At 48.6% G+C, this 22,725-nt stretch overlaps 2 protein-coding genes, 1 long non-coding RNA gene and 1 pseudogene across 3 annotated transcripts; 2 read left to right on the top strand and 2 right to left on the bottom strand.

Annotated features, from left to right (window-relative positions):
- Positions 1–372: 372 nt before the first annotated feature.
- On the top strand, positions 373–5,042 carry LOC144123405 (sulfotransferase ssu-1-like). The gene is made up of 3 exons (XM_077656242.1): positions 373–830; positions 1,419–1,785; positions 4,641–5,042. Exons 1-3 carry the CDS (start codon positions 406–408, stop codon positions 4,833–4,835), a joined length of 987 nt encoding a protein of 328 aa, XP_077512368.1. The 5' UTR covers positions 373–405; the 3' UTR covers positions 4,836–5,042.
- LOC144126412 (U2 spliceosomal RNA) lies at positions 2,840–2,979 on the bottom strand (annotated as a pseudogene).
- Positions 5,043–9,133: 4,091 nt separating the features above from the next.
- Positions 9,134–16,363, bottom strand: LOC144123404 (sulfotransferase ssu-1-like). Its single transcript, XM_077656241.1, has 3 exons — positions 16,145–16,363; positions 12,163–12,438; positions 9,134–9,990 (listed from the first exon to the last, which is right to left on the bottom strand). The coding sequence occupies exons 1-3, from the start codon at positions 16,160–16,162 to the stop codon at positions 9,379–9,381; spliced, it is 906 nt and encodes a 301-aa protein (XP_077512367.1). The 5' UTR covers positions 16,163–16,363; the 3' UTR covers positions 9,134–9,378.
- A 4,198-nt stretch (positions 16,364–20,561) lies between these two features.
- Positions 20,562–21,382, top strand: LOC144123403 (uncharacterized). Its single transcript, XR_013313083.1, has 2 exons — positions 20,562–20,763; positions 21,311–21,382. It is a non-coding gene; the product is annotated as an uncharacterized LOC144123403 (long non-coding RNA).
- The last annotated feature ends 1,343 nt before the right edge of the window (positions 21,383–22,725 follow it).

The raw sequence follows: 22,725 nt of genomic DNA, 5'->3' as shown, positions 1-22,725 counted from the left end.
GGTAAGATTACGTGCACGGGTTTTAGATGTTTTACACGCGATCACGCAGATGTGCCTTCGGATAGGCACCGTCTTTGATTGGAGAACAGTCTGGTCAGCGTTCTTAGTTCAGGCGCAGTGATTCCTACTGCCGCAGAATGACTCGAGGGCGATTGAATGTCATGGTAGTTGAGAATACCGGCCATTTCGTTTCTGAGTACTCCGATAGAGGCAGCCAGAAAGGGTAACGCTTCGCTGCGTCTTCAGTAATAGAAAGCGCGCGCAGCGCCGCTATTGCCTTCCAAAGCGAGACGGTTCCGTGTCCTCTTAGTTGCCTTTCCTCACAGTTCCCATCGTGTCCCTGTCCGGGTTGCGATCCTCACTCTACCCCTTCCTCTGCAGCTATCTGGACCCTAGCGGTTGACAATGGGCCACTCGCTTGACAAAGTGGAGAGTCCGCACTACCTGGAGGTGGACGGGCTGCTGTTCCCGCGCTCCTTCTCGCGAGACAACGTGCAGTATGCGACGCGCATGCGGCCCGACGACGGCGACGTGGTGATCGCGGGCTACCCCAACAGCGGCGGCAAGACCGTCGCCACCCTGCTGCACTTGATGGCGCGCGCGAGCGCCAAGAACCCTGCGGCACCTCCGGGTGCGCCACCGCCGCAGCCATTCTCTGGCACCGCCAGCGTACCGAGAGCTCCAGCGCCGGCACCGGCATCGGAGGCCAGCCTCGTGGTGGACGCCCCGCTCATCGAGTGGATGGGAAAGGAAGTGGAGCTCGCACCGAGGCCGAGGCTGCTACGCACGCACCTTCCCTACACCAGGCTCAACATCAACCCTCAGGCCAGGTGCGGCACGCGAGGGCGTTCCCAGAGATCCCCTGCCTTGCCTGCTTAGATAGATGGGAGGGACGCCGCTTTGTGGATCCCCCGTTTCCGTGGTTCGAGGCACTGCGATTTCGATAAATAGAAAAAAGCGCATTTCAGAGCCACTGACCGCGATGTCTGCAAACGGTTGTCCTTGCAAGGCCTACTAGACACTGGACTGCCTTGAAAGGCGTTAACCCTGAATAGCCGCTCTCTCTCTCTCGCAATCTCATTTTGCGCGTACTCAAGATGTTATCTAATGTATACTGTCGCTGGTGCACTTAACCAGAGCGTGGCATCAGTTCCGTTGTGTGTTTTTTTTCCGTACAGAAGGAGGTCGAGCTCAATTCCGTGTGGCAGAGCTTGGACGCGCCAGAATTTTATACTGGCTGTCGCAGTTCGAAGGAGCGTAACCTCGTCGCACGTTTTGTAGTCCAAAACCTCAAGGTCTCTGCGCAAACATACCGCTTGACTGAGCAGACATCCAACAAAGTTCCCCTCATGTTTGTTTTCATAAAAGTGAGCCTGCTTATCGCAGCCGCTCGTCTATAGCAACGCATCGCCGCGCAGGTACATCTACCTGTTGCGCAACCCCAAGGACTGCTGCGCGCACGCGTTCGAGGACGCGGTGGCGTTCCCGCAGGACTACGACTTCTGCGAGGGCCGCTTCGACGACTTCCTTGAGCTGTTCGTGCGCGGAGCGGTGCACGGCAACGACTACTTCGACCACGCGCTCTCGTGGTGGGCCCATCGAGCAGAGCCGCACCTGCTCTGCCTCGTGTTCGAGGACCTACGCATGGAGTCGCGCGCCCACGTCGAACGCGTGCTCAGCTTCGTCGGATGGCGCGAGGCCTTCGAGAACAGCCGCAACGTGGCGCTCATGCAGGAGGTGCTCGAGCACATCGCCAAGGGTCCTGCGCACAGCCGCATCATGGAGGTGTGCGACTAACCTCGCGCTTCTAAACAGCGCTCGAAATTATTAATGCGAAAGTATAATATTGCTCACCGTCGCGAATACCCGGCGTCGGCCAAAAAGTGGCGGCGTTACAAAGCTCGCGATTAGTCGAAACGGTGAAACGTCATCAAAGGCGGGAAAATACGAAATATTCAACAGTGATAGACAGTACTATAGCCGGATGTAAGTCAAGAAAAAAGCGGCTTTTCCCCGTCAAAGTACCCTCCTCCCAGCCAATGGTGTCGACCGATCCTCATGAACCTGCTAGTGGGGCAACGCAGGGAGTGGCAGATGGAAGGCGATAGTCTCCTCCCTGCACTGTCCGGAATAGTTGCCTCCCTGCACTGTCATGCTCAGGTTCATGAGAACCGGCCGAAGCCACTGGATGAAAGGGGGTCCTTTGACGGGGAAAAGCCGGTTCTTTCTTTACTTGTACCCTACTGTAGTACGAACACTGCAACAACTACAAAGGAGTATAATAGAATACGAGAAGAAATGGAATATAAGTATCGTTATCATGATATATCATATCATATATATCATCTTATGGCACTGTCGTGAAACAGTCGAGGATAGCGATCAGGCACATAGCGGTCAGCTTGGCGCTGTTCCTGTGTTGCATTTATGTATAAATGGTAGAACTTCTAAATGGGTCATCAGTACAGACGCAGGTAGCATCTCAGAAAGTAGCGCAGCACATTTCACACAGAGTACCCAGGCCCCATAAAAGGTTGTACGCGCAGATTTCTCAGACGCAACGTAAGTTTAACCTTTGAACATGTGTACCGTCGGCAAAAGTATGTTGAGATAAATCTTTCAGAGACGGTTAACTAAAAGCTCCGCCTCGGAGCTGTAGCTTCTAAAGTCCTGAAAACCAGTGCGAGAGCTGTGTCTGTCTGTTACTGCCAGGAAGAAAGAAAGGAAGGAAAGTGCACAGGCCTACTCACTGGCTCAAGCCGAGCCACAATCGCTACCATGTGCAGATAGAAGGAGAGGTGAAAGAGGGGATAGAAAGACAGGATAGCAAAGATGCGCTAAAGACAAGGCCGATCCCGGAGGTAGTGCAATACCGGGCCAACCGGTGGCGGGAGTGAAGCATCCTTCAAACTCTCCGCCACATTTCCAAAAATAAGTCCAACTTGGACCGTAACAGATACTCTACGGGTCCGGAAAGATCCCCACGTGGTCGAAATTATTCCGGAGCCCTCCACTACGTCACCTCTTTCTTCCTTTCTTCTTTCACTCCCTCCTTTATCCCTTCCCTTACAGCGCGGTTCAGGCGTCCGCCGATATATGAGACCGATACTGCGCCATTTCTTTTCCCCCAAAACCAATTATTATTATATATAGCTCATAACAAGCAAGGTATCACTCTTTTCTGTACGTTCATTGATTTTATCAGTCTTGTCTAAAAGAAAAGAGAACGAGGGATCATGAATTCGTGGAACAGACCGTTTTCTTTTAGCTTCGAAGTAACTGCCCGGGCATACAGGTGAGAGCAGCAGTACCAATGCACCAAGCGGAGCTCGACTTTAAAGTAGAACTGGATGGGGAGTTGGAGGTAAACCTGGCGTGAAGACGATATTACGCAACCCACGCGAGAGCCCGAGACTTTCTTTCTTAGTCTGGGAAAGACCGCGGTAGTTTCGAGGACGCCAGAAGCGTAAATAGTGCGAGTGAAGGAAGCAGGCTGAACGATGGAAGGGCCGCTGTACCAGAAATGTAGTTCACTGACATTCAAATCCGACCGAATTGATTGAAGTCCGTCTTTGCTTTGACAGCTCAGCGAACACGGAACGAAAGAAAAGTATGAGGGACAGGCTGCGGCCTGCGAGTTTGGTTGGTTAAGCATGGTGCTCCTGCAGCGCGACCACTCACCTGCTTTCCCAACCCTCGGTGTTGGGTATCGCCTTCAGATCATTCGGACATTACAGGACCACAGACAAGGGGAGTGATTAGCAAGATTGATGTCTGCCGCTTTCGTCATTCGGTCGCGCTCTTCTGATTCCCATTTCGTCCCCACATGCACTGTCGTTCCTTCGTATGTATGGGCTAGTTAAATCTATATGTGAATGGGTAGGGCTAACGTCACCCTTGACAGAAATTGCAAGTACAAACTGAAGCGTCCAAGGTGAAGAAGCATCGTCCGACCTTATGTTCATATAGTAATAATAATAATAATTGGTTTTTGGGGAAAGGAAATGGGGCAGTATCTGTCTCATATATCGTTGGACACCTGAACCGCGCCGTAAGGGAAGGGATAAAGGAGGGAGTGAAAGAAGAAAGGAAGAATAGAGGGGTACCGTAGTGGAGGGCTCCGGAATAATTTCGACCACCTGGGGATTTTTAACGTGCACTGACATCGCACAGCACACGGGCGCCTTAGCGTTTTTCCTCTATAAAAACGCATTCCTTGTTCGCGACGCGTGTGACAGCTCTCGTGCACTCGAAAGTTATTCTGGGTTTGCGGTTTGCACGCTTTTCTCGACCACATTTGTTGCCGGCGTGAACTGTAGAGGCTTAGCTCGTAACACGTTGCGAGAACAGCTTAGCAGAAAATCTACGCGGAACAAGATGGAAGAAACACACATAGCACACTGCTCTTACTGTGTGTTTCCCTCTTATCTCCTACGTGTGTTTAACGCTAAGTTTCGTAACTTTAGGCGAAACGCAGCGGCCGATTTGGCATTGTGACGTTCTGTAATTTGCGTTATGGTCTTGCATCATGTACAACTCCAGACCGTTCTTTTATTCTTTACCCAAATTTTTACGGAAATAGCTGCTGTGTGAAAGAAAGTATGAATGACGTAATTGCCGATATGTGCTCCTAACCGCAGGTTCGCATGTCCGCGTCCTCTGGCTCGAATGGCTCGTCGCCCGACCGCCAGATAGCGCGCATGTCGACGGGCTGTTTCTGGAAGAACTACTTCACGTGCGGCCAGTCCAAACGCATGGACCTGGTCTTCCAGGAGCGGACCAAGGGCACGGAGATCGCTCGGCTGTGGAACGAGTACAGCGTGTTCCCCATCTAGGCGACCCCGCGTTGCACCGCTGCTCTACTCTTGGTCCTGATCTTCGCCTCTTGCGCGCATTTGCTTTCGCAAAATAATGATTCGCGTGTCTACACGTGTCCTTCCTCTCAATTTTATATCCTTGGCACGCCGCATATACGTCGCATTCGCCATGGAATGTGATTGTAATAAGCTCTGGCATATTTTTTTCATTCACTTGGCAATGCTACATGGGAAGTAAGAGTGAAGGCGGGAAGGCTGCTTGGGAAAAAAATTGTTCAAAGTTACTGCTTCTGAAAGACTGCCTGTGATGAAAAATTGAAAATTGGTTATTGGGGAAAGGAAATGGCGCAGTATCTGTCTCATATATCGTTGGACACCTGAACCGCGCCGTAAGGGAAGGGATAAAGGAGGGAGTGTAAGAAGAAAGGAAGAATTAGGTGCCGTAGTGGAGGGCTCCGGAATAATTTCGACCACCTGGGGATCTTTAACGTGCACTGACATCGCACAGCACACGGGCTCCTTAGCGTTTTTCTGATCCGGAGTTCCCGGGTTCGAAACCGACCGCGGCGGCTGCGTTTTTATGGAGGAAAAACGCTAAGGAGCCCGTGTGCTGTGCGATGTCCGTGCACGTTAAAGATCCCCAGGTGGTCGAAATTATTCCGGAGCCCTCCACTACGGCATCTCTTCTTCCTTTCTTCTTTCACTCCCTCATTTACCCCTTCCCTTACGGCCCGGTTCAGGTGTCCAACGATATATGAGACAGATACTGCGCCATTTCCTTTCCCACAAAACCAATTATTATTATTATTATTAGCCGAGTCCCCTAACCACTGAGCCACCGCGGCGGGTCAATAATAATAATAATTGGTTTTTGGTGGAAAGGAAATGGCGCAGTATCTGTCTCATATATCGTTGGACACCTGAACCACGCCGTAAGGGAAGGGATAAAGGAGGGAGTGAAAAAAGAGAGGAACAAATAGGTCCGTAGTGGAGGGCTCCGGAATAATTTCGACCACCTGGGGATCTTTAACGTGCACTGACATCGCACAGCACACGGGCGCCTTAGTGTTTTTCCTCCATAAAAACGCAGCCGCCGCGGTCGGCTTCGAACCCGGGAACTCCGGATCAGTAGTCGAGCGCCCTAACCACATCGCGGCGGGTCACCAGATCGGTAAACAAATTGCTTTTTGGGGGAAAGGAAATGGCTCATGGGGAAAAGGCGTAATTTCCTTTCCTTAAAACCAACTTTATTTCCCTTGCCTTCCTTTACGGCGCGATTCGGATGTCCACCGACATATGTGAGACAGGCGTAAGGGAAGGGATAAAGGAGGGAGTGAAAGAAGAAAGGAAGAAAGAGGGTCCGTTGTGGAGGGCTCCGGAATAATGCCGACCACCTGGGGATCTTTAATGTGCACACGGGCGCCTTAGCGTTTTGCCTCCATAAAAACGCAGCCAAATTGGTAATAATAATTGGTTTTGGGGGAAAGGAAATGGCGCAGTATCTGTCTCATATATCTTTGGACACCTGAACCGCGCCGTAAGGGAGGGGATAAAGGAGGGGGTGAAAGACCTGGGAGTGTAAGCGAAACTACACGTTCCACCAGCACAAAACCCCGAGTGCGGAGCACTGGGAGAGCCGGCTCACCAGCTGCGAGCTCGCCGCCCAAAGGGCAATGGTGCAGCACGCAAGCGAAGCAGCGCGGCTCAGTGGAGCCCTGGACTAGGGGCCCAACCCTGCTTTGAAGGTCAAGAGTCTGCAGCGATGCAGACGAAGACCGAACGCTAATCCCTTAATGAACCGAATAAAGTTTTTCTCTCTATCTCTCCTTCCTTAAAAACCAATTTTCATTTCAGTTTTCCTTATGGGCGCGGTTCGGATGTCCACATAGTGAGACAGGCGTCATTTCCTTGTCTGACCTCTAGTGACATTCAAGGTCAAACTTTCGGCCCCGCTGACGGCTCGAAAAGCTGGCGTTGTGAAGCTGTTCGCTTCATATTGGTTGGTCGGGAAGACCAACCTGGGTCTCACAAGCCACACCGGTGGCAGCACCTGCCATCGCAGTGCAGTGGCGCATTGCTTAACAGCTGCAACACTGTGCCAGGAGTGGTGTGAGGACTCCCAGGTATCTATGAATGTCAAGCAAAGAATGACCACTTCCGCATGCATGGGCATTAACCCATTATCGCTATCGCGTCATGCCATTAAGGCGGAGTGAAAACCGAAGTTTTAGCTCACGTAATTCTCATTTGGCCTAACCATGTTAAATCACCATAAGATCGTTTTTCACAAGATCGAGCAAATACGTTGGCAGCGATTGCTCTGTGATAGTCCCCCGTCTTGCTGTTTACTTGAAGATGCCTGTTGCGCTCTTCCGAGCGATGTTTTCATTTATCTTGCCCAAACTAGCCAATGTTTACATGAAAGATGTGCTTACAGCCTTAAACTAATACAATAAGCCGCCCATGTTAAGAAAAATTACCAGCGAAATATTCGATAGCATACGAAACCCTTGCACCTCTCCGAATTTCCCCGTGGCAAATTTTTCTGACCCGAGCTACGAGGCTGCTAGCGATCGCGCACATCTCAGAGTGCCATTTCACAAAGCGTTTGATACTGTTTCCCACTGTTTGCTTTTAACTAATATTGTCGCACTAAATATTGACCGTACAGTACTTGCCTGGATCGAAAACTCTCTATCGTCTCGCCGACAGTGCGTGTTATTGAATGGTAAGCTATCCAGTACGTTTTGTAGACGTTACATCGGGTTTCCCACAGGGCTCAGTTCTGGGGCCACTTCTGTTTTTAGTTTACGTAAATGACATCTGTTCAGGAATCGGATCTAATACACGGTTGTTTGCCGATGATTGCGTTTTATACAGAAGAATTAGAAATGAATGTGATGTTGCCCTGTTACAAAGTGATTTATCTTGTGTTCTTGAATGGTGCTCGAGATGGAGAATGAAGTTAAACGCCAAAAAGTGTGTTCATGTTACCTTCACACGTAAAAAAACGAAGTTAACATCTCAGTACACCATCAACAACAATACACTGGCGCAAAAATCACAGTATAAATATTTGTGTGTGACATTCTCGGCCGATTGCTCTTTGAATACTCATATTGACGCGGTGGTTGCGAAGGCTGCAAAGACCTTAAACTCTTTAGAACGAAATCTGGGTCACGCGCCGCCTCACCTAAAATCAACTGCTTTTGTAACCTACTTTCGACCCATGCTCGAATACGCATGTGCGGTGTGGGACCCATGGCAAACAACACTGAGCAATAAGCTTGAAAAAATTCAAAACAGGGCTGCAAGGTTCGTCCTGTACGTCGATACTCCAGAGGTGATAGCTGTATCGACATGAAAAACGAATTAGAGTGGGAAAGTCTTTCTGCTCGAAGAATCAAATTGCACCTTAAACTGCTGTATCAAATATTTGATGATAAAACCGGCATTCAGAAGGAAAAAATATTTACACAGACCCCATTATGTCTCTTCTCCTATTGATCGCTGCTTTAAGATTTTGGAGTACTGTACAAGAACTAATATGTATGAAAATTCATTTTTTTTACGATTTACCAGTGAATGGAATCGCCTTTCAGATCAGCAAGTGTGCGGTATGAACGAAGATCGTTTTTTTTTTCATCGCTGTAACCCCCCTGCTGTAGCGCCTTCGGGCTAAGCGGGGCAAAAATTGAATTTAAAAAAAAAATGTGAAACCAAGGCGACAGCTTCAGCACGTCAAGCACAGAGGATGTCGTTAAATCCATACTAAATCAGTTACGGCAACGTTGGTGTATTTCGCATCAACTTTTTCTTTTTTACAGCGCGCGGAAAATCCCGCTTCCTCCTGGCAAAAATGCACTGAACCCTCTTCTGCATGCAATAGTGCCCAGCAAATTAGGCTTGAGTGTTGCGATAGCACGTCCCTGTGTGCGGCACTGTAAAAAGCACGTGGTGTCTTCGTTTCGATAACGCGTGTGAAGCCACGACAGTGTCCTTTCCGACCTATCTGATCAAACGCACCGACATTTTATAGATAGCCTGTTTTAAAATATGGAGAATAACTTATCGCCGCAGAGGAGTTCGCCATTAAAAGCGTTTCTGTGGGACAAAAGCGTTTCTGTCTGTCTTCCACTACTCAGAGCTAAAAGCAAAAAATTCCTTCTGCCAGTATGTACTGGGCTACAGGGCCAAAATGCTTCCGCGATACAAGCAAAATACGTGTGAATTCACAATGCCAACAACACAGGTAAAGTAACATCAGTAATTTTTTTATACTGCGGCTGTCAGTCAGTACCTCACGTTCGCTGCAATGAATTCCAATAACCACAGACTTTTGGCGGCTGTAAAAATTATTAAACGCTAGCGGCAGCTAGGCACCCGCTGCTGAAGCGAATCACGTTTAAATGTGCGAAGAGTGAACACATTTTTACACGCTGCATTTATCGATAACTTCTCACCAAGTATTCGTGACAAGGTGAACAAAAAAAAACGCTTAACCGCGATTCTGCCGCGGAAAAAACATTCCGCGCGTGCACATCGCGCTGGCTGGGAGGAGTCAATCGAAGACCCCCATGCCTTTCCAGAGCAGGCTCATGGGCGTATCGACAGTCCTCTGGAAGAACTTGTTGTCGATGCGCCGCGACTGCTCGCCCGTGAAGAAGTTCTTCCACTGCCCGATGACGCCCTCACGGACGAAGAACTTCCTCTTGGGCAACACCGAGGCGTAGTCGCGCGTCTTGAGCTTCATGAAGAGGATGTTGGACATCCGCAGCACCGACTGCAGCTTGGACTGCTCCTGGATGATGTCGTTGGCGACGCCGCCCAGGAACTTGGCGATGATCTGCACGTGTTCCTTGGGCTCCTTCTTCATGGTCTCGTAGACGAGGAACAGGATGTTGGGCTCGTTCTTGTAGCTCCACCAGGGCAGGAGGTGGTCGAAGTAGTCGTTGTACTCCATCTCGCCCCGGATGAAGCACTCGAAGACGTCCTCGAAGGTGCCCTCAGCGAACTGGTAGTCGTCCGGGTACGTCTTCATGATGTGGTAGATGGAGACGCAGCAGTCCTTCACGTTCCTGGCGATGTAGATGTACTTGGCCGACTGGTTGTACGCGATGCCGTTGAACGGCAGGTGCGTCTTGATGATGCGCGGAGGTTTGTACGAGTCGACCTGCGTGCACGCGATCAATAGCAGGAAAAACTCCCTTACGAAAATGGTCTATAGACTTCTTATAGACTGCATTGCCTTCCTATAGATATTTCTTTTTGTCTATTCATAGTATATAGACAATCTATAGATTTATGGCCATACACTTTTATTTGGGTTTTATTTATACATTGCCTATAGATAAAAGTCTACTAAAAGTGTATGGCTTTTAACGTTGCACCACCAATCATTTTAGTTTCACAATTCAGAAATCTATACCCGTGAATGCACATTCATGAATAAATACTTAAGAGATGCTGCTGTCCCCAGGATCATAGGACAGGATCTATAAAATGTCTATAGGATTTGTATTGCCTACAGAGTGTTCTCTAAGGTTTTTCTATAGACAGTCTATAAACTTTATAGACAGAAGTCTATGCAGAGTCTATAGACTTTCTTAAGAAATTTCTGTAAGGGCTAGCTGAGACTTCGAAGTTTTTTTGTCGCGGTATTGTCTCTTATTCAATGCCCTTATTCAATTCAATGATCTGTGAGAATTCAACACACCCTTTACTCACAGGATAGCGTTGCGAGCGCCGACATATCACTGGACGTCTTCGATACAATAATGACACATGTGCATTTCTTAGTGTAAGTTAACGCGGACCTCTGCTAGGCATTATCACTAAACCCAGACTTCTATGAGTGTTAGTTGCCTGCGTCGTACTGAAGAATTCTTCGAAAACTCAGTCTTGATCTCATGTCTTGCAACTATGTGTGGAAATTTGTCCGACAATACCAAACCGATCTAGGCCCATAGCACTCTAGTACTACATATCTCTCAAAACTAACCAGTTATGTTCCATGCAGCAACCAAAAATTCGTTTACTTAGACACAAAAATCTCTATTTCCGTTACTTTTCTCTGCAGCGGTTTGAAAAATTCCTGAATTTTTCCCGGCATTACTTCACTGGTATTTTTCTTATTAATCATTGTGGTTTCCGAGTGATACTCGCAATTGCGCGTGTTTGTGTTTTCCGTGCTCTACGTATTTTAAGCAGGGGCGACCGGTGATAAAAGTGCTGCCATCAACACCTAAAGCTACATTTAAAAAATTAAGAATCCTGTTTCAAGAATTTTTCAGTCATAATGCACTTCTGGAATCAAAGGAAACAAGCCCGTAAATGACTCGTACGAACTCGCCCATTGTACGCGGTTTTTACATATCAGGTTAGGGTCAGCTCAACATAACTACCATAATTACTTTCATATAAGTGACACCGTAACTTCGGGAACCGGAAAAGAAATGAAGCTTGGGTTGTAATGTCCTATAGGTCACGCAACGAAAGCTCTAGCCGCCAACATGATATTACGGTGACCTGCACCGCGTATTGCATACCACTGATTGAGAAGCACCGCGAAAAACGCGTATCCGGGGACAGCGCTATATTCGCACCCAGCGCAAAGATGAGCGCAAACACGTGAGAGATTGTAAGGCGTGAAAAAACAAGCGAGATGGAACCGCTTTCGTATCATTTTATTAATTTTCGACGGGCAATTTAAATGTCAGACGAGTCACTGATGCCGTATACACTAACGACAGTTACATATCGAGCTAGTCTGCAATACCTTCAGATGAAAAGGTTTCTCTCATTTCCATATGAACTCCTACAATACCCTGAAACCTCGTGAAGTGTCCATTCAGGCCCAGTTTTAGAGCACAAACTTGCTGAAGAAAGCAAAATTCTTCGCATGGAACGTGACTGAAATACACTCCCTGGCAGCAATCCCTCTTTCTGCGGTTATCGACGCGAAAGAATGAACTGCCGGACTTCGCTGACACTTTCGGCCAGATCGCTTGGCGAGTTGGCCGCGTAAGCCTTTGTAACAGTCACACTGTCGTAGCATTCCGGTGCGATAATCTGAGAAACTAGGAAAAGCTCTTTGTATAGCTTCTGATTAAAGCGCCGTGTGACCTGCGCAATCATACTCCGAGATTAGAGCTGGCACTGAAAACACATCGTCGCATACACCACTAAGTAGCGGGCCATGGACACGGAGCCTGACGGACCACCGTTCCGAAGATCTCATTTTACCGTTGTTGTAGCGCCCCTACTGAAGCTAACGGCTTCTCTTTCGCTGCATTCTGCTACCCCTTATGTAGTAATAGATGTGATATCCCGAGAAGGCACCGACCTGGCCCCCTTCGGCCTCCAGGTAGCAGACCTCCCTGGTGAGCGACTCGGAGATCTTTCCCAGGTGGGCGTTGTTGAGCAGCAGGTAGACGATCTGCACCACCCAGGAACTGCCGCAGCCCGGGTACGAGTCGATCACGATGTCCGTGTCCAGCGGCTCGAAGTTGAGCGAGAAGATGACGTTCTCCTGCGTCAGCGTCGGCGACATCCGGATGCCCTCCACGTACACGTACTTGGGCTTCTTGACGGCTTGCGGGAAGCCCAGGCGGTTGCCGGACTGCGGCAGGCGGAGAAAAGTGGGAGAAGTCGCGAAAAAATTTGTGAGGAAGGGAGGAGGTCCGAGGCCACGAACGTGTCTCACCACTTCAGCAATGCTAAGATTTGTAGATGCAAACGGGTGTGTTAGAACTTTCGGCGCCCATGTGCTGTGCGATGTCAGTGCACGTTAAAGATACCCAGGTGGTCGAAATTATTCCGGAGCCCTCCACTACGGCACCTCTTCTTCCTTTCCTCTTTCACTCCCTCCTTTATCCCTTCCCTTACGGCGCGGTTCAGGTGTCCAACGGTATATGAGAGAGATACTGCGCCATTTCCTTTCCCCAAAAACCAATTATTATTATTATTATTATTAATTACGAAAACACTATTATTAACACGACGGAACAGTTTCCCCTGAACGAAATGCCCACCAGCCCAACGCTATAACCACTGAGCCACCGCGACTGGTCATCCTTGAACATTTTTCGTGTTGAGCGACTGGCTGAAAGACGGAAAACTGTACATGGGGGGGGGGGGGGAGGGATTCGTGATCGTTGCAGACACTGTGGAAGTTAACCACAGGGCACATGAACTGTCCTTTAACTCCTTGCTTTCCCGTGACTGAAATCATATGTGCGTAGTTCGTCGGGCGCCCCACGCTGCCATAAAGCTGCGGTGTATCGCCACCGTACATCGTCTCCCTGCTGTTCATTTTCTACCAGAGCACACAAGCCATATCGTGAGCCCTTTCACTGAAGTTACTGTAATCGGAGGTCCTGTCCATCAGTCATGCCCAATATTCATGCATGACGCAGACGAATGTGCGGCGAGTGTGTACACAAATATAGGCTCCGAGCAACAGGGGCCTTGCTTGCTGCGATCGCCGATACATTAGAAGTTCGTTTTTGGTACCCGGCAAAGGATGACGCCGCTCAAGTTTAAGTACTTTTCACGCAGTTTCCAGCAACTGAAACTAATAATCAGCGCTGAACCAAAGATTATTAATAAGGGTTTAAACACGACTGAGGAGCACAGTCCTTCTTTGTTATTTTACTAGTTCGCGTCTCGAGGAATTATTCCTACAGTGTTTAATTCCAGGCGGCATACATAATTCTACACAACTGCAAGGCAAGGTAAATGGTGCTGCGCCATTGATAACCAAAGACACTGCTCCTTGAGCACTTGTTTACTTGACTCATGATAGCCTTAGTCGCTTATGCACCATAAAACACAACACAACTTGTTTGCTTAGTCTTGATGGTTACGGTTAAGCTGTAAAACGGACCTTGCGTTTATTGTTCCATTCGGACAATATGGCTAGTCGCGTTCGCCTTCTTCACGCGCTGCGCTGATAAGGATAAAGTCCACATGGACTTTGTACACATACATCTTATATTATGGTCTCCGTATCTCATGGGTGGTTGCCTTCTCCGCTTCTTGGGTACACGTTCTTGGGTAGATTTTGTTCTCTGACAGGTGACTCTAGTGCACGTAACAAGCTGTCCAATTGTGTTGGCATTTCGCGACCAAATATTGCCTTTTCAGGGCTGACGCCTGTTAGGTGGACTGTGCAGTGCTGCCGGTACAAGAATCGTGTCACGAGGAAGTTCATTGGTTCTCTTGGTTCTCGAATCAGAGATTTCTTAAACTTGCCTACATATATACCGTTTCGCTTGCCCATTGCTACGGGGCTCAAGTTATGGGTCGAATGCCATAGCTTCTGCGAAAATGTATCTCAGTTGACGCATCTTACGTTCCATTGAATACCAAAACTCGTGAAAAGTGAGCGTAGCACATCATTGACTGCTGCTGACGTGGCGCGGGGTACTTTTCGCACCTCGCCCCGCTCGGTTACATCATCACCCCCCAACAAAACGCATGCCCTTCCACAGGGTCCTCAAAGTTCACACGTTGTGTATATGATGTAATTGAAGCTTTTTACTGGCGATTCTGCGTGTGCTAGCGTAACTCACACAGCTCACCACTCCCTCAAAATCATTGTCGGTGCCTACCCATCACAAACAGCCTCAGGTCTTCATGGCCACAACGCAACGGCGGCCTGGTCCCATGCAACTCTGGGTATAACCACTCTCGTGTCCCAGGTGACGCATCCTCGATGAATAGCAAGTTCTGCCGCTCTTTTCCTGTAGGGACTGGAGTTTTCGCCTTTTAATGGCCTTGCTGTACCTTCTAGGTGTTACATCTTCTTGCGTGAGTGTGGCTGCAATGCATGCATGCTATGAAATGTGCTTTCGGAAGTGCCTCGAACACGAGGTTTTTTCAAGGAACATGCGGTTCTTTGATGCTGTCTGGTAGGAGCAATCTATTGAGTGCATCTGCATTCTGGTGCCGCTTAAGCTCTACAATGCACGTCATAACCATGTGCTCAAAGTTTCAAGCACCGTCGAGCTGGAGAGCGAACATCTGCAACACCGGCTTTCGTGGTCCAGGGTTGCCCAACATGTGGCAGATGTTCTATCACAAAACTCACTTAGCGTCCTGCAATGTACTTATAGAAGTGGTCTGATGCCAATATCATAGCCAGTCCTCCAACGATCAAGTTGCGCGTAATTGCGCCCTGATTACGCGCCCTGCTGCACATAATGTATGTGATGCAAAATCTACAGTCGCTTCCCGCTCAAAATTGTCTTCTTGTGAGAGCACCTCGCCCACACCGTAAGGAGTCTCATCGCACGAGATAAGGAGCAGTTTGGTTTTATCATAGTGTGTCAGCACTGCATGATTCGAAAGTAACGGTTTTAACTCCTCAACAGCTTTTTGGTGCTTCGACCCCCCACATCCTGCCATTGTGCAACAGTCCATGCAGCACTGCTGCTTTTCTGGCCCTTTACTCAAGAAAACGATCATGAAAGGCTAGCATGTCTAAAAACGACTTTAGAGTCCAATTGTTTGTTAGTGTGACTGCTTTTAAAAAACAACACGTACAGCATTTGTCAAAAGTTTACAGCCCGTGGGGTTCGCTTCTAAGCATTGTAGTGATTAGAAGCTCCAGTAGCATCCAAGCTCTAAGCTCTATGCTCCTATATGCTCATGTAGCATCCACGGAAGTTCTAAGGTTCGGAGACGGGAGGACCACAGTTCCTCTTATCTTCAAGAGATCTGCACGCTGGCGATGCATACCGAGCCACAGTGCATGGCCCAGATGGAAGCATTCCTTGGCTCGACTTTTGACGAAAGCTGTACATCACGTACATCAACGCCATGGTTTTCCGAATGGTCAGTCCCCGCTTCAACTGCTGAACGGAGTTTGAGAGCAACAGGCCGTGCGTTAAGAACTTTAGACGTGGGTGTTTCTTCATATGGATCTCAGAAAAAAACAGTACACTTCGAAATTCTTTCTTGCGAGCCCCCTTGTCTGTAATTAAAGGCATGTAGAGTACGCTCTCATCAATTTTAACAAGCTGCAGGTACGCATTGCGTAAGCACTCGCATAGAAAAATATAGCGTCGACTTCGGCAGTTACTCTTAAGGTATTTGTTCTAGTAAGCTTTGCGGCATAGCTTTAAAAAGGGAAAGGAAATACTTCTAACAGGACCTGATGCTGCAGGTGACCCACATGTCCGCATGCCCAAGTCCTCTCCACATACTAAAGCCCCTGGCCTCGCAGCTGGCAGGCAAGAGGTATCTGCAGCAGTTACACTTCCCGCGCTTGAAGAAGGCGCACAAAGCAGTAGCAATAAAGCCGTATATGTGCAGGCACTCACCATCGGAATGCAGCCCATTGCGGAGCTTGCAGCAGAGGATATCGGTGACGGAGCTGTAGACTGCTGAGAACGATGCCTGGCGTTCCACGCGACCCGAGCCTCGAACGCGAGCCCTCCTCGTCTTCCTCGCCCGTCGAAGATGCACGCGTTCTGTGCCTGAGACGGCAGCGTTAAATTGTTGATGTCTCTACGATGTCACGCTCCTAAGCCTTCACTTAGTTTACGAAACAAGCAGACGTCGCGAAGTAAGTGATGGAACTTGTGGCCGGGGCCGACGCTGAGTTCCATGCAGCCAAATCAGCCAGCAAAGGCAAGGAATTAAGATGATGATGATGATGATGATGATGAATGATTCACTCAAGGGCACGCGACAGTGTTGTACGAGCGTTATTTTTCGTCTTCTGGCCCTACAGAGCAAGGCAGTCATAAATGAGCGTGTGCTGTGCGATGTCAGTGCATGTTAAAGATCCCTGAAGTGGTCAAAGATACCGAAGTGGTCGAAATTATTCCGGAGCCCTCCACTATACCTTTTTCTCCTTTCCCTGCCCATTTTCTCTCTTCCCTCATGGTGCGGTTGAGGTGTCCACCGAGATGTGAGACAGTTACTGAGACCTTTCTTTTCCAGAAAAACTAATGTTTCATAAATGTGCATTTAAGTGAGGTTAAATAGTGGCGCATATTGTTGGAAAGAAAAAACGTTCGTGCGAGCAACTACAACGTAAAACCGCCGACACACCGCGGCACAACGAGATAAAGGGGGGGGGGGGGGGGGGGGGGTATGAGTTTATAGTTGCGAATTTGACAGACATAAATACAATAGCTCCTCATTCTTTAAATATTAATGCGCCAATTCAAATACTGCGGATTTCTGTCGAAGCATAACATTCATTAGACGCTGACTTTAAAGCGATCAGTAGCATTTGAACTGGGAGGTGAAACCTTAGGCTACTGTTGGTACGAGTACGACTGGGCAATTAACTACGTGTAGCTGACCTTTCAGTCGACGGAGCTGCCTTGAAACGGAACTGCTCGGATAGAGAGATAAAATTGGGCATGGGCAGCCTGGGTACTTTTTGTCCTTTCAGTTTGTTTTTTCGTTTCTTTTTTCAGCCTGGGGGTGTTCCCAAGAGTATACCTTGCCTTAGCCTCAGTCTAGCTGTCGAATCACACCGGCTGCCGTGTTTCCTTTTTCTTTCTTCACTGTAATGCAAGCCCGCCCCCCCCCCCTACCTTGTTACTTTTACGTCCACATGACTGCTCATACGCTATTTTCTATTCTCAACTCTTAAGAAAAAACATATATTTGCTGATGGCCACCACAAATCTCTTTTTTCTTGGCCGAAACCTACGTGGCCACCATTTGACCTCCGAATAAAACAGTTACTCCCACAGTTCTCCCACTATAGGGTAGTGGTGATGGTGGTAATCATTTTATTCCATAAAGTACTTTGCGCCCCCGAACTGGGAGGGGCCATTAGTGCAGGGCTCATACGGCCCTAGCTGTTTACTGCGCCCGTTGAACCAACTGTCCTTGGTCCTTTAGGCTTGAGCTCGATAGCACGGCCTGCCTCTGCTCAGGTTGTGGGTTTGAATTTTCTGGGCCTCCAGCATGCTTTCGCAATATCCTTCAGTGCAGTGCAGTATGTGGCCAGCGAAGGCAGCTGGCGGCCGCTGCGGAGCTCCGTCGTCGGTAGGCATATCGGAAAGCCGTACCTCCACCAAATATGTTGCGGGAAGGAATATATTTACAGCTATGTACACAAGCGAAGTAACAGCTACGAGCGGCACTCAGAACTACTACTACTACTACTACTACTACTACTACTACTTCTTCTTCTTCTTCTTCTTCTTCTTCTTCTTCTTCTTCTTCTTCTTCTTCTTCTTCTTCTTCTTCTTCTTCTTCTTCTTCTTCTTCTTCTTCTTCTTCTTCTCCTCCTCCTCCTCGTTAGTAAGCATGGCACATACCCACGCAGGGGGATTGGCCAAGGTTCAGTAGATAATCCCCATGGACAGCCAGAACTTCGTTGTCTTCGTCCACTCGTTCACTCGCTCAATGTCGGCGTCGCCTACCCGCTTCAATATTACATACGGTGAGCTAAAATACTAAATAAATGAGGACCCTAACTCTAATAGTAACGAAAGTTAAGGGGACGCTGGAGTGATTTTGATGGTCATATTCCCAAGAGAAATTGGCTAATGGCCAATGGTTAGTAAGTCGCCGGTCTTGAGTTGGTAGCCGATGCGCTCAGCCGATAATTGAGGCCAGCGTCGGGCGGAGGCTGGTCGACTGCCTTGTCGGCCAGTGGTTGGCAAAATGCAAACAACCGACCACTTGCAAACACCTGGCAAAAGTTCGTCACCGACGCGTAGGCAAGTAAATAAAGGCCGACATCGGGCCATTGCTGACCACCAACCACGTCGGTTAAATTTTTAGAGAATTGTGTGGTGAAGTAGGACACGACCACTGGTCTAAAAGCGAAATGCTATCCTGATCGTACGTGCAATAGAAGGCAAAACTTTACGAAATGTGTCACCTTCATGATGCACATGCAACATGACCGTGTGCCTGAAAAAAACACGTCTCATTACGTTTGCATTAAGTTCGCGACAAAGATGGCACTCTATTGTTTTTTTCTGATAGAAGATATCCTGCAACGTGGTCCGCTCATTTGCAATGCTCGTTTTTGCCACCACAAAATCATAACTGAATGAAATAATATTGCTTAACGCGCGAGTCACTGGCTCCAACAGGACAGACCTCTTCTGACTCGTGCAGAGTTTTTGCAGCATTATCTGCGTGCCGCAGAAGCTCGTTACACATAGCCTAGCTTCGTGACATCGTTGTGATACTATTGCTATTCAGATTTCATCCGAAAATATGTCGGAACTGAGCCAAGCAGCTACGCTACTCCATTGTAATCAGCAGCAGACCTTTTTACAGCGGCAGCGTTAAGGCAGGGGGAGGAAAGCACGAGCCACTTCCGTCCCGGCACACCGAAAAACCTCCGCTGAAGCCGTACCTCCGTACACCATCCGTTGTGAACGCAACTGAAGGAGGAATTATCGCTAGCGCCGTATTCAAGGACAAGATCTAACCACGAGAAGGTTCTGAAAGAAGAAACGATCTCTCTCTCTCTCTCTTTATCCCTTTTGAATTTCTGACCCGCAAAGCCGTTGCAACCGCCACGCATCCTTTGTGTGTGTTTCGCGAACTCCGTCAGTCGCGCTATCTCGGGCGCTGTCGCCTGCTTTGCAGTGCCTGTCACAGACACTTTGGCGTCGTGTTCCTTCATGTGTTAGTGATGTCGGTGCTGCGACGACTGCGATATTGTGTCGTTTTGTGCTCGTAACCTTCGAAATTGCTAATAGTGCAGCGAGACCCGCACAGATACGACGGGAACCGCTACCTGCGCTCGCTTTCTCGGGAGCCACCGCTCATTTCGGTGCCATGGATCATGAACAATGATTTAGTCGCTGCTGTTGAAGCAGTCATCGGGTTTGGTCCGCAAGAGTCGGAACATCGTGGGAACCGATTATACAACCCTATGTTAAATGAATTTTATTGGTGTCGCATATATCATCATGGAGAGTGAAGGCCATTGCGTGATAGTGGTTTGCTTTCTCGCGTTTACGTAAAAACTAAACATTCTTTTTGCAATTGTCTATGATTGTAAGGTATATCATGCATGCGTAAAATTGCGTGCATTCACTGTGCACTGGCTGATCCTTCTGTACTGCGTGAAAATTACGCAGGAATTATCCCATATATATTGCGTGAATGGTGCAAGAAATGATGTACTAATGTCACTTGCGCCGTTTGAGATAAACTTAACACCTCTGGTGCGTGGACACACATTATCGAAGTGTAACGTAGACGTGTCGTGTATTTTGAGAAATATATCTTCTTTAACTGAAAGTAACGGGAAGGATGTATGTGTCAATAAAGCCATGAAAAAGGTTATCTGCTCTCTGTACATCGGTCCAGCGCTGCGGTTGCCATTGTTCACCAGAAGCGCAATCAATTGTAACGTGCCACAACAGCAAAGAAAGGGTGTACGAAAACCCAAGTAAAGCACGACGCGCGACCGCGCGCAGCAGACGGACGACGATACATCCGCCCACCTACCCTAGCGGGCCCGATTTTGGACCAGTCCGCGCGTGAAGCAGATGCCATGCGAGCACCCCCCGCGCCTGCGTATTTCGATGGTCCGTTGTCATTGAGATAACTCGTACACCAAACGCTATGAACGTAACTGAAGGACGAATTGGCGCTACCGTCTGTAATTCGTGGCCGCTGGGAGGCACACGAAGCTTCACCCCTCTGGTTTAGGCTCCCGTTCAGCGGCAAAGGCGACGTCGGTGTTCTGTCGAGAAGCCCCCATTATGGGCTGCGTTCCAATACTCCCAAGTAGACGGCTACTTAGACGTCTAGCCAAACAGCCGCCATCTTGGGACGCGTTCCATTTCTCGGCGAAGCAGTCTCATAAGACTGCTTCGCCGAAGTCCACATCGATGCAGGCTAACTTGCTGTCTAAAGATGGCGGAGCTGATGTACGCGGATGAGCGAGTCGTGCTCTTGCGGGCGACGGACTGTACACGGAGTATAGGAAAGGAAAAATGTGAGTCATTCTATTATGTTATTTGGTACGCAAACTAGTGGCTAATTAATCTTCGTGGACGTGCGATTCCTAGAAGTGAATCACGCAGGAGAAAATCGTGCAGTTGAGAGCTTTGCTACAGCAGCGGACGCTGTAGGTCTGTTTACGTGATCCGGCATCTGACGATGCCGGATCTTAATTAGCACCTTTATTTTAGAGAATACTGGTCGCTGTCGTTGGTTTCCTCGACGGGCGTTCAGACGGCTGGCGTGACGGTTAACAAATGTGTTCTTCTGTTGCTGTATTAGTTGCATCAACTCTTTCGCGTGCATTCTTTTTTATCTCTACACTCTCAGAACAAATACACCGGCATGTTGCGAATTGATTTTAGTCTTTGCAGGATTAAAGATCGCTGCTGTATTTAGGTCTCTCGCTGTCTCCGAGTGCCACGTAGGGCAGACAGCAGGTTTAATGTCACGTATGTGTTTTCCTTTTGCAGTGTATATTAGCCGTATCGCATTTCGCGCATATTGATTACAGTCTTTCGTATTCTTTCTTATGTTTACAGGACCGTCTGAACGAGCACGTTCGAGGAGCATGTACAGTTGAGCATCAATAATAAAAGAATAATCGCATATCTCTTTAGCGTCGTCTTCGGAGAGCGGCCCCGTCTGCTACAAGTAGACTGACCGATAGGCACATCCACCAGTCCGGTTTACGCGCAAAGTCATTGCAGAAGAAATGTGTAAACTTGTTGAAAACACGTTTTTAATTATCGTCATTGCTCACTTTGTGAAAAATAGTAGTACAACTGTTCATAAGCTTTAGTTACATTATTATGCCGCGAGGCGGCGTGAGCAGTAGACAAGTTCCAATACATGGACATGTAGACTGCTTCCTAGACGTCACACTAGACGTCTTGTTAGACGTCTAGAGTATTGGAACGCAGCCATGGTCTTTGCTTGACGTGGCACAGTGGTGCCTGCATACGGCGGCCACCGGACAACCCCCTCCATCTAATGTACGCCGCTGACTCAACAGATGGCGCGCGCGCAGTATAACGTTTTTCTCAGCGCGGAACCTGCCGGGTGGAACGCTCCTTTATGCCCATGTGAGTGTGTGTAGTGAGTATACTAATCAATGTGTCTATATACACGGTTTTGTCGTTTAAAAACAAACATGGGTGCTGATGGTGAGAGCCCCAAAGCACTTTGGGCATCAATGGCGCGGCGTTTGCAAAGGATTGCGCTGATGCAGACGACGCACGGGGGAGCTGGTTTTGATAAGACAGCGCGGCAAAGGAAGCGTTCCGCGTCGTGTTTGATAAGGCGCCGGTGACGCGGCAGCTTTCGATGCTTCTCTTTTATCCTGGATACACTTCTAGACACTGTACCCTGGAGTAATTGCTTGCTCGAAAAGCGCGGCCTCTTCAAACAGGAAGTGTTCTGGGGCTAAATCGCAGTGTTGCCAGGACAAACTACGTTCGATAAAACCGTGTATAAAGCGACATTATGTGCGTGAACAGCAGTGTAAAAGAGTGCTATGACAAGAATGTGGAAACTGTGTTGTGATAATTGTGATGTGCGAATGCGAACAAAGAACAGTGACTCTGTGAAGAGGAACCGCTGGAGGGAGCCATTAACGCTATCACTTTATACCCTTAAAGGCAGAGCTTAAGCACAGTGAACCAGAATATTGGGTAGTGTGCTCACTCCGCGGCGGCTCAATGGGGAGGGGTGGCCCCGCGATTGTCGACAGCCTTCTGCTTCGCGGCGCCGACACGAGGTGGCGCCACTGTTGACTTCACGGTCGGATTTGCCGTCGCTGTCGTTGCGCCGCGTGCGAACTTGCGGGCTCGTTGTTGTAAATCCAATTAAATTGGTTTTGGGGAAAATGAAATGGCGCAGTATCTTCCTCACATATCGGCGAACACCTGAACCACGTCGAAAAGGGAGGTTTAAAAGAGGGATTGAAAGGAAGAAA

This window comes from Amblyomma americanum, chromosome 3, assembly GCF_052857255.1.
Source record: "Amblyomma americanum isolate KBUSLIRL-KWMA chromosome 3, ASM5285725v1, whole genome shotgun sequence".
NCBI lineage: Eukaryota > Metazoa > Arthropoda > Arachnida > Ixodida > Ixodidae > Amblyomma > Amblyomma americanum.
The sequence above is the reverse complement of the archived record's forward strand: the minus strand, read 5'-3'. Positions and strand labels throughout refer to the sequence as shown.

What these genes read in the sequence shown, in the direction of transcription:
- LOC144123405 (XM_077656242.1), top strand. Translation starts at nt 406, where the DNA reads ATGGGCCACTCGCTTGACAAAGTGGAGAGTCCGCACTACCTGGAGGTG. An exon ending in AACATCAACCCTCAGGCCAG is followed by an intron (nt 831 to 1,418) that starts GTGCGGCACGCG and finishes ATCGCCGCGCAG; the next exon opens with GTACATCTACCTGTTGCGCA. An exon ending in CGCACAGCCGCATCATGGAG is followed by an intron (nt 1,786 to 4,640) that starts GTGTGCGACTAA and finishes TCCTAACCGCAG; the next exon opens with GTTCGCATGTCCGCGTCCTC.
- LOC144123404 (XM_077656241.1), bottom strand. An exon ending in TGGAGGCCGAAGGGGGCCAG is followed by an intron (nt 9,991 to 12,162) that starts GTCGGTGCCTTC and finishes GCGTGCACGCAG; the next exon opens with GTCGACTCGTACAAACCTCC.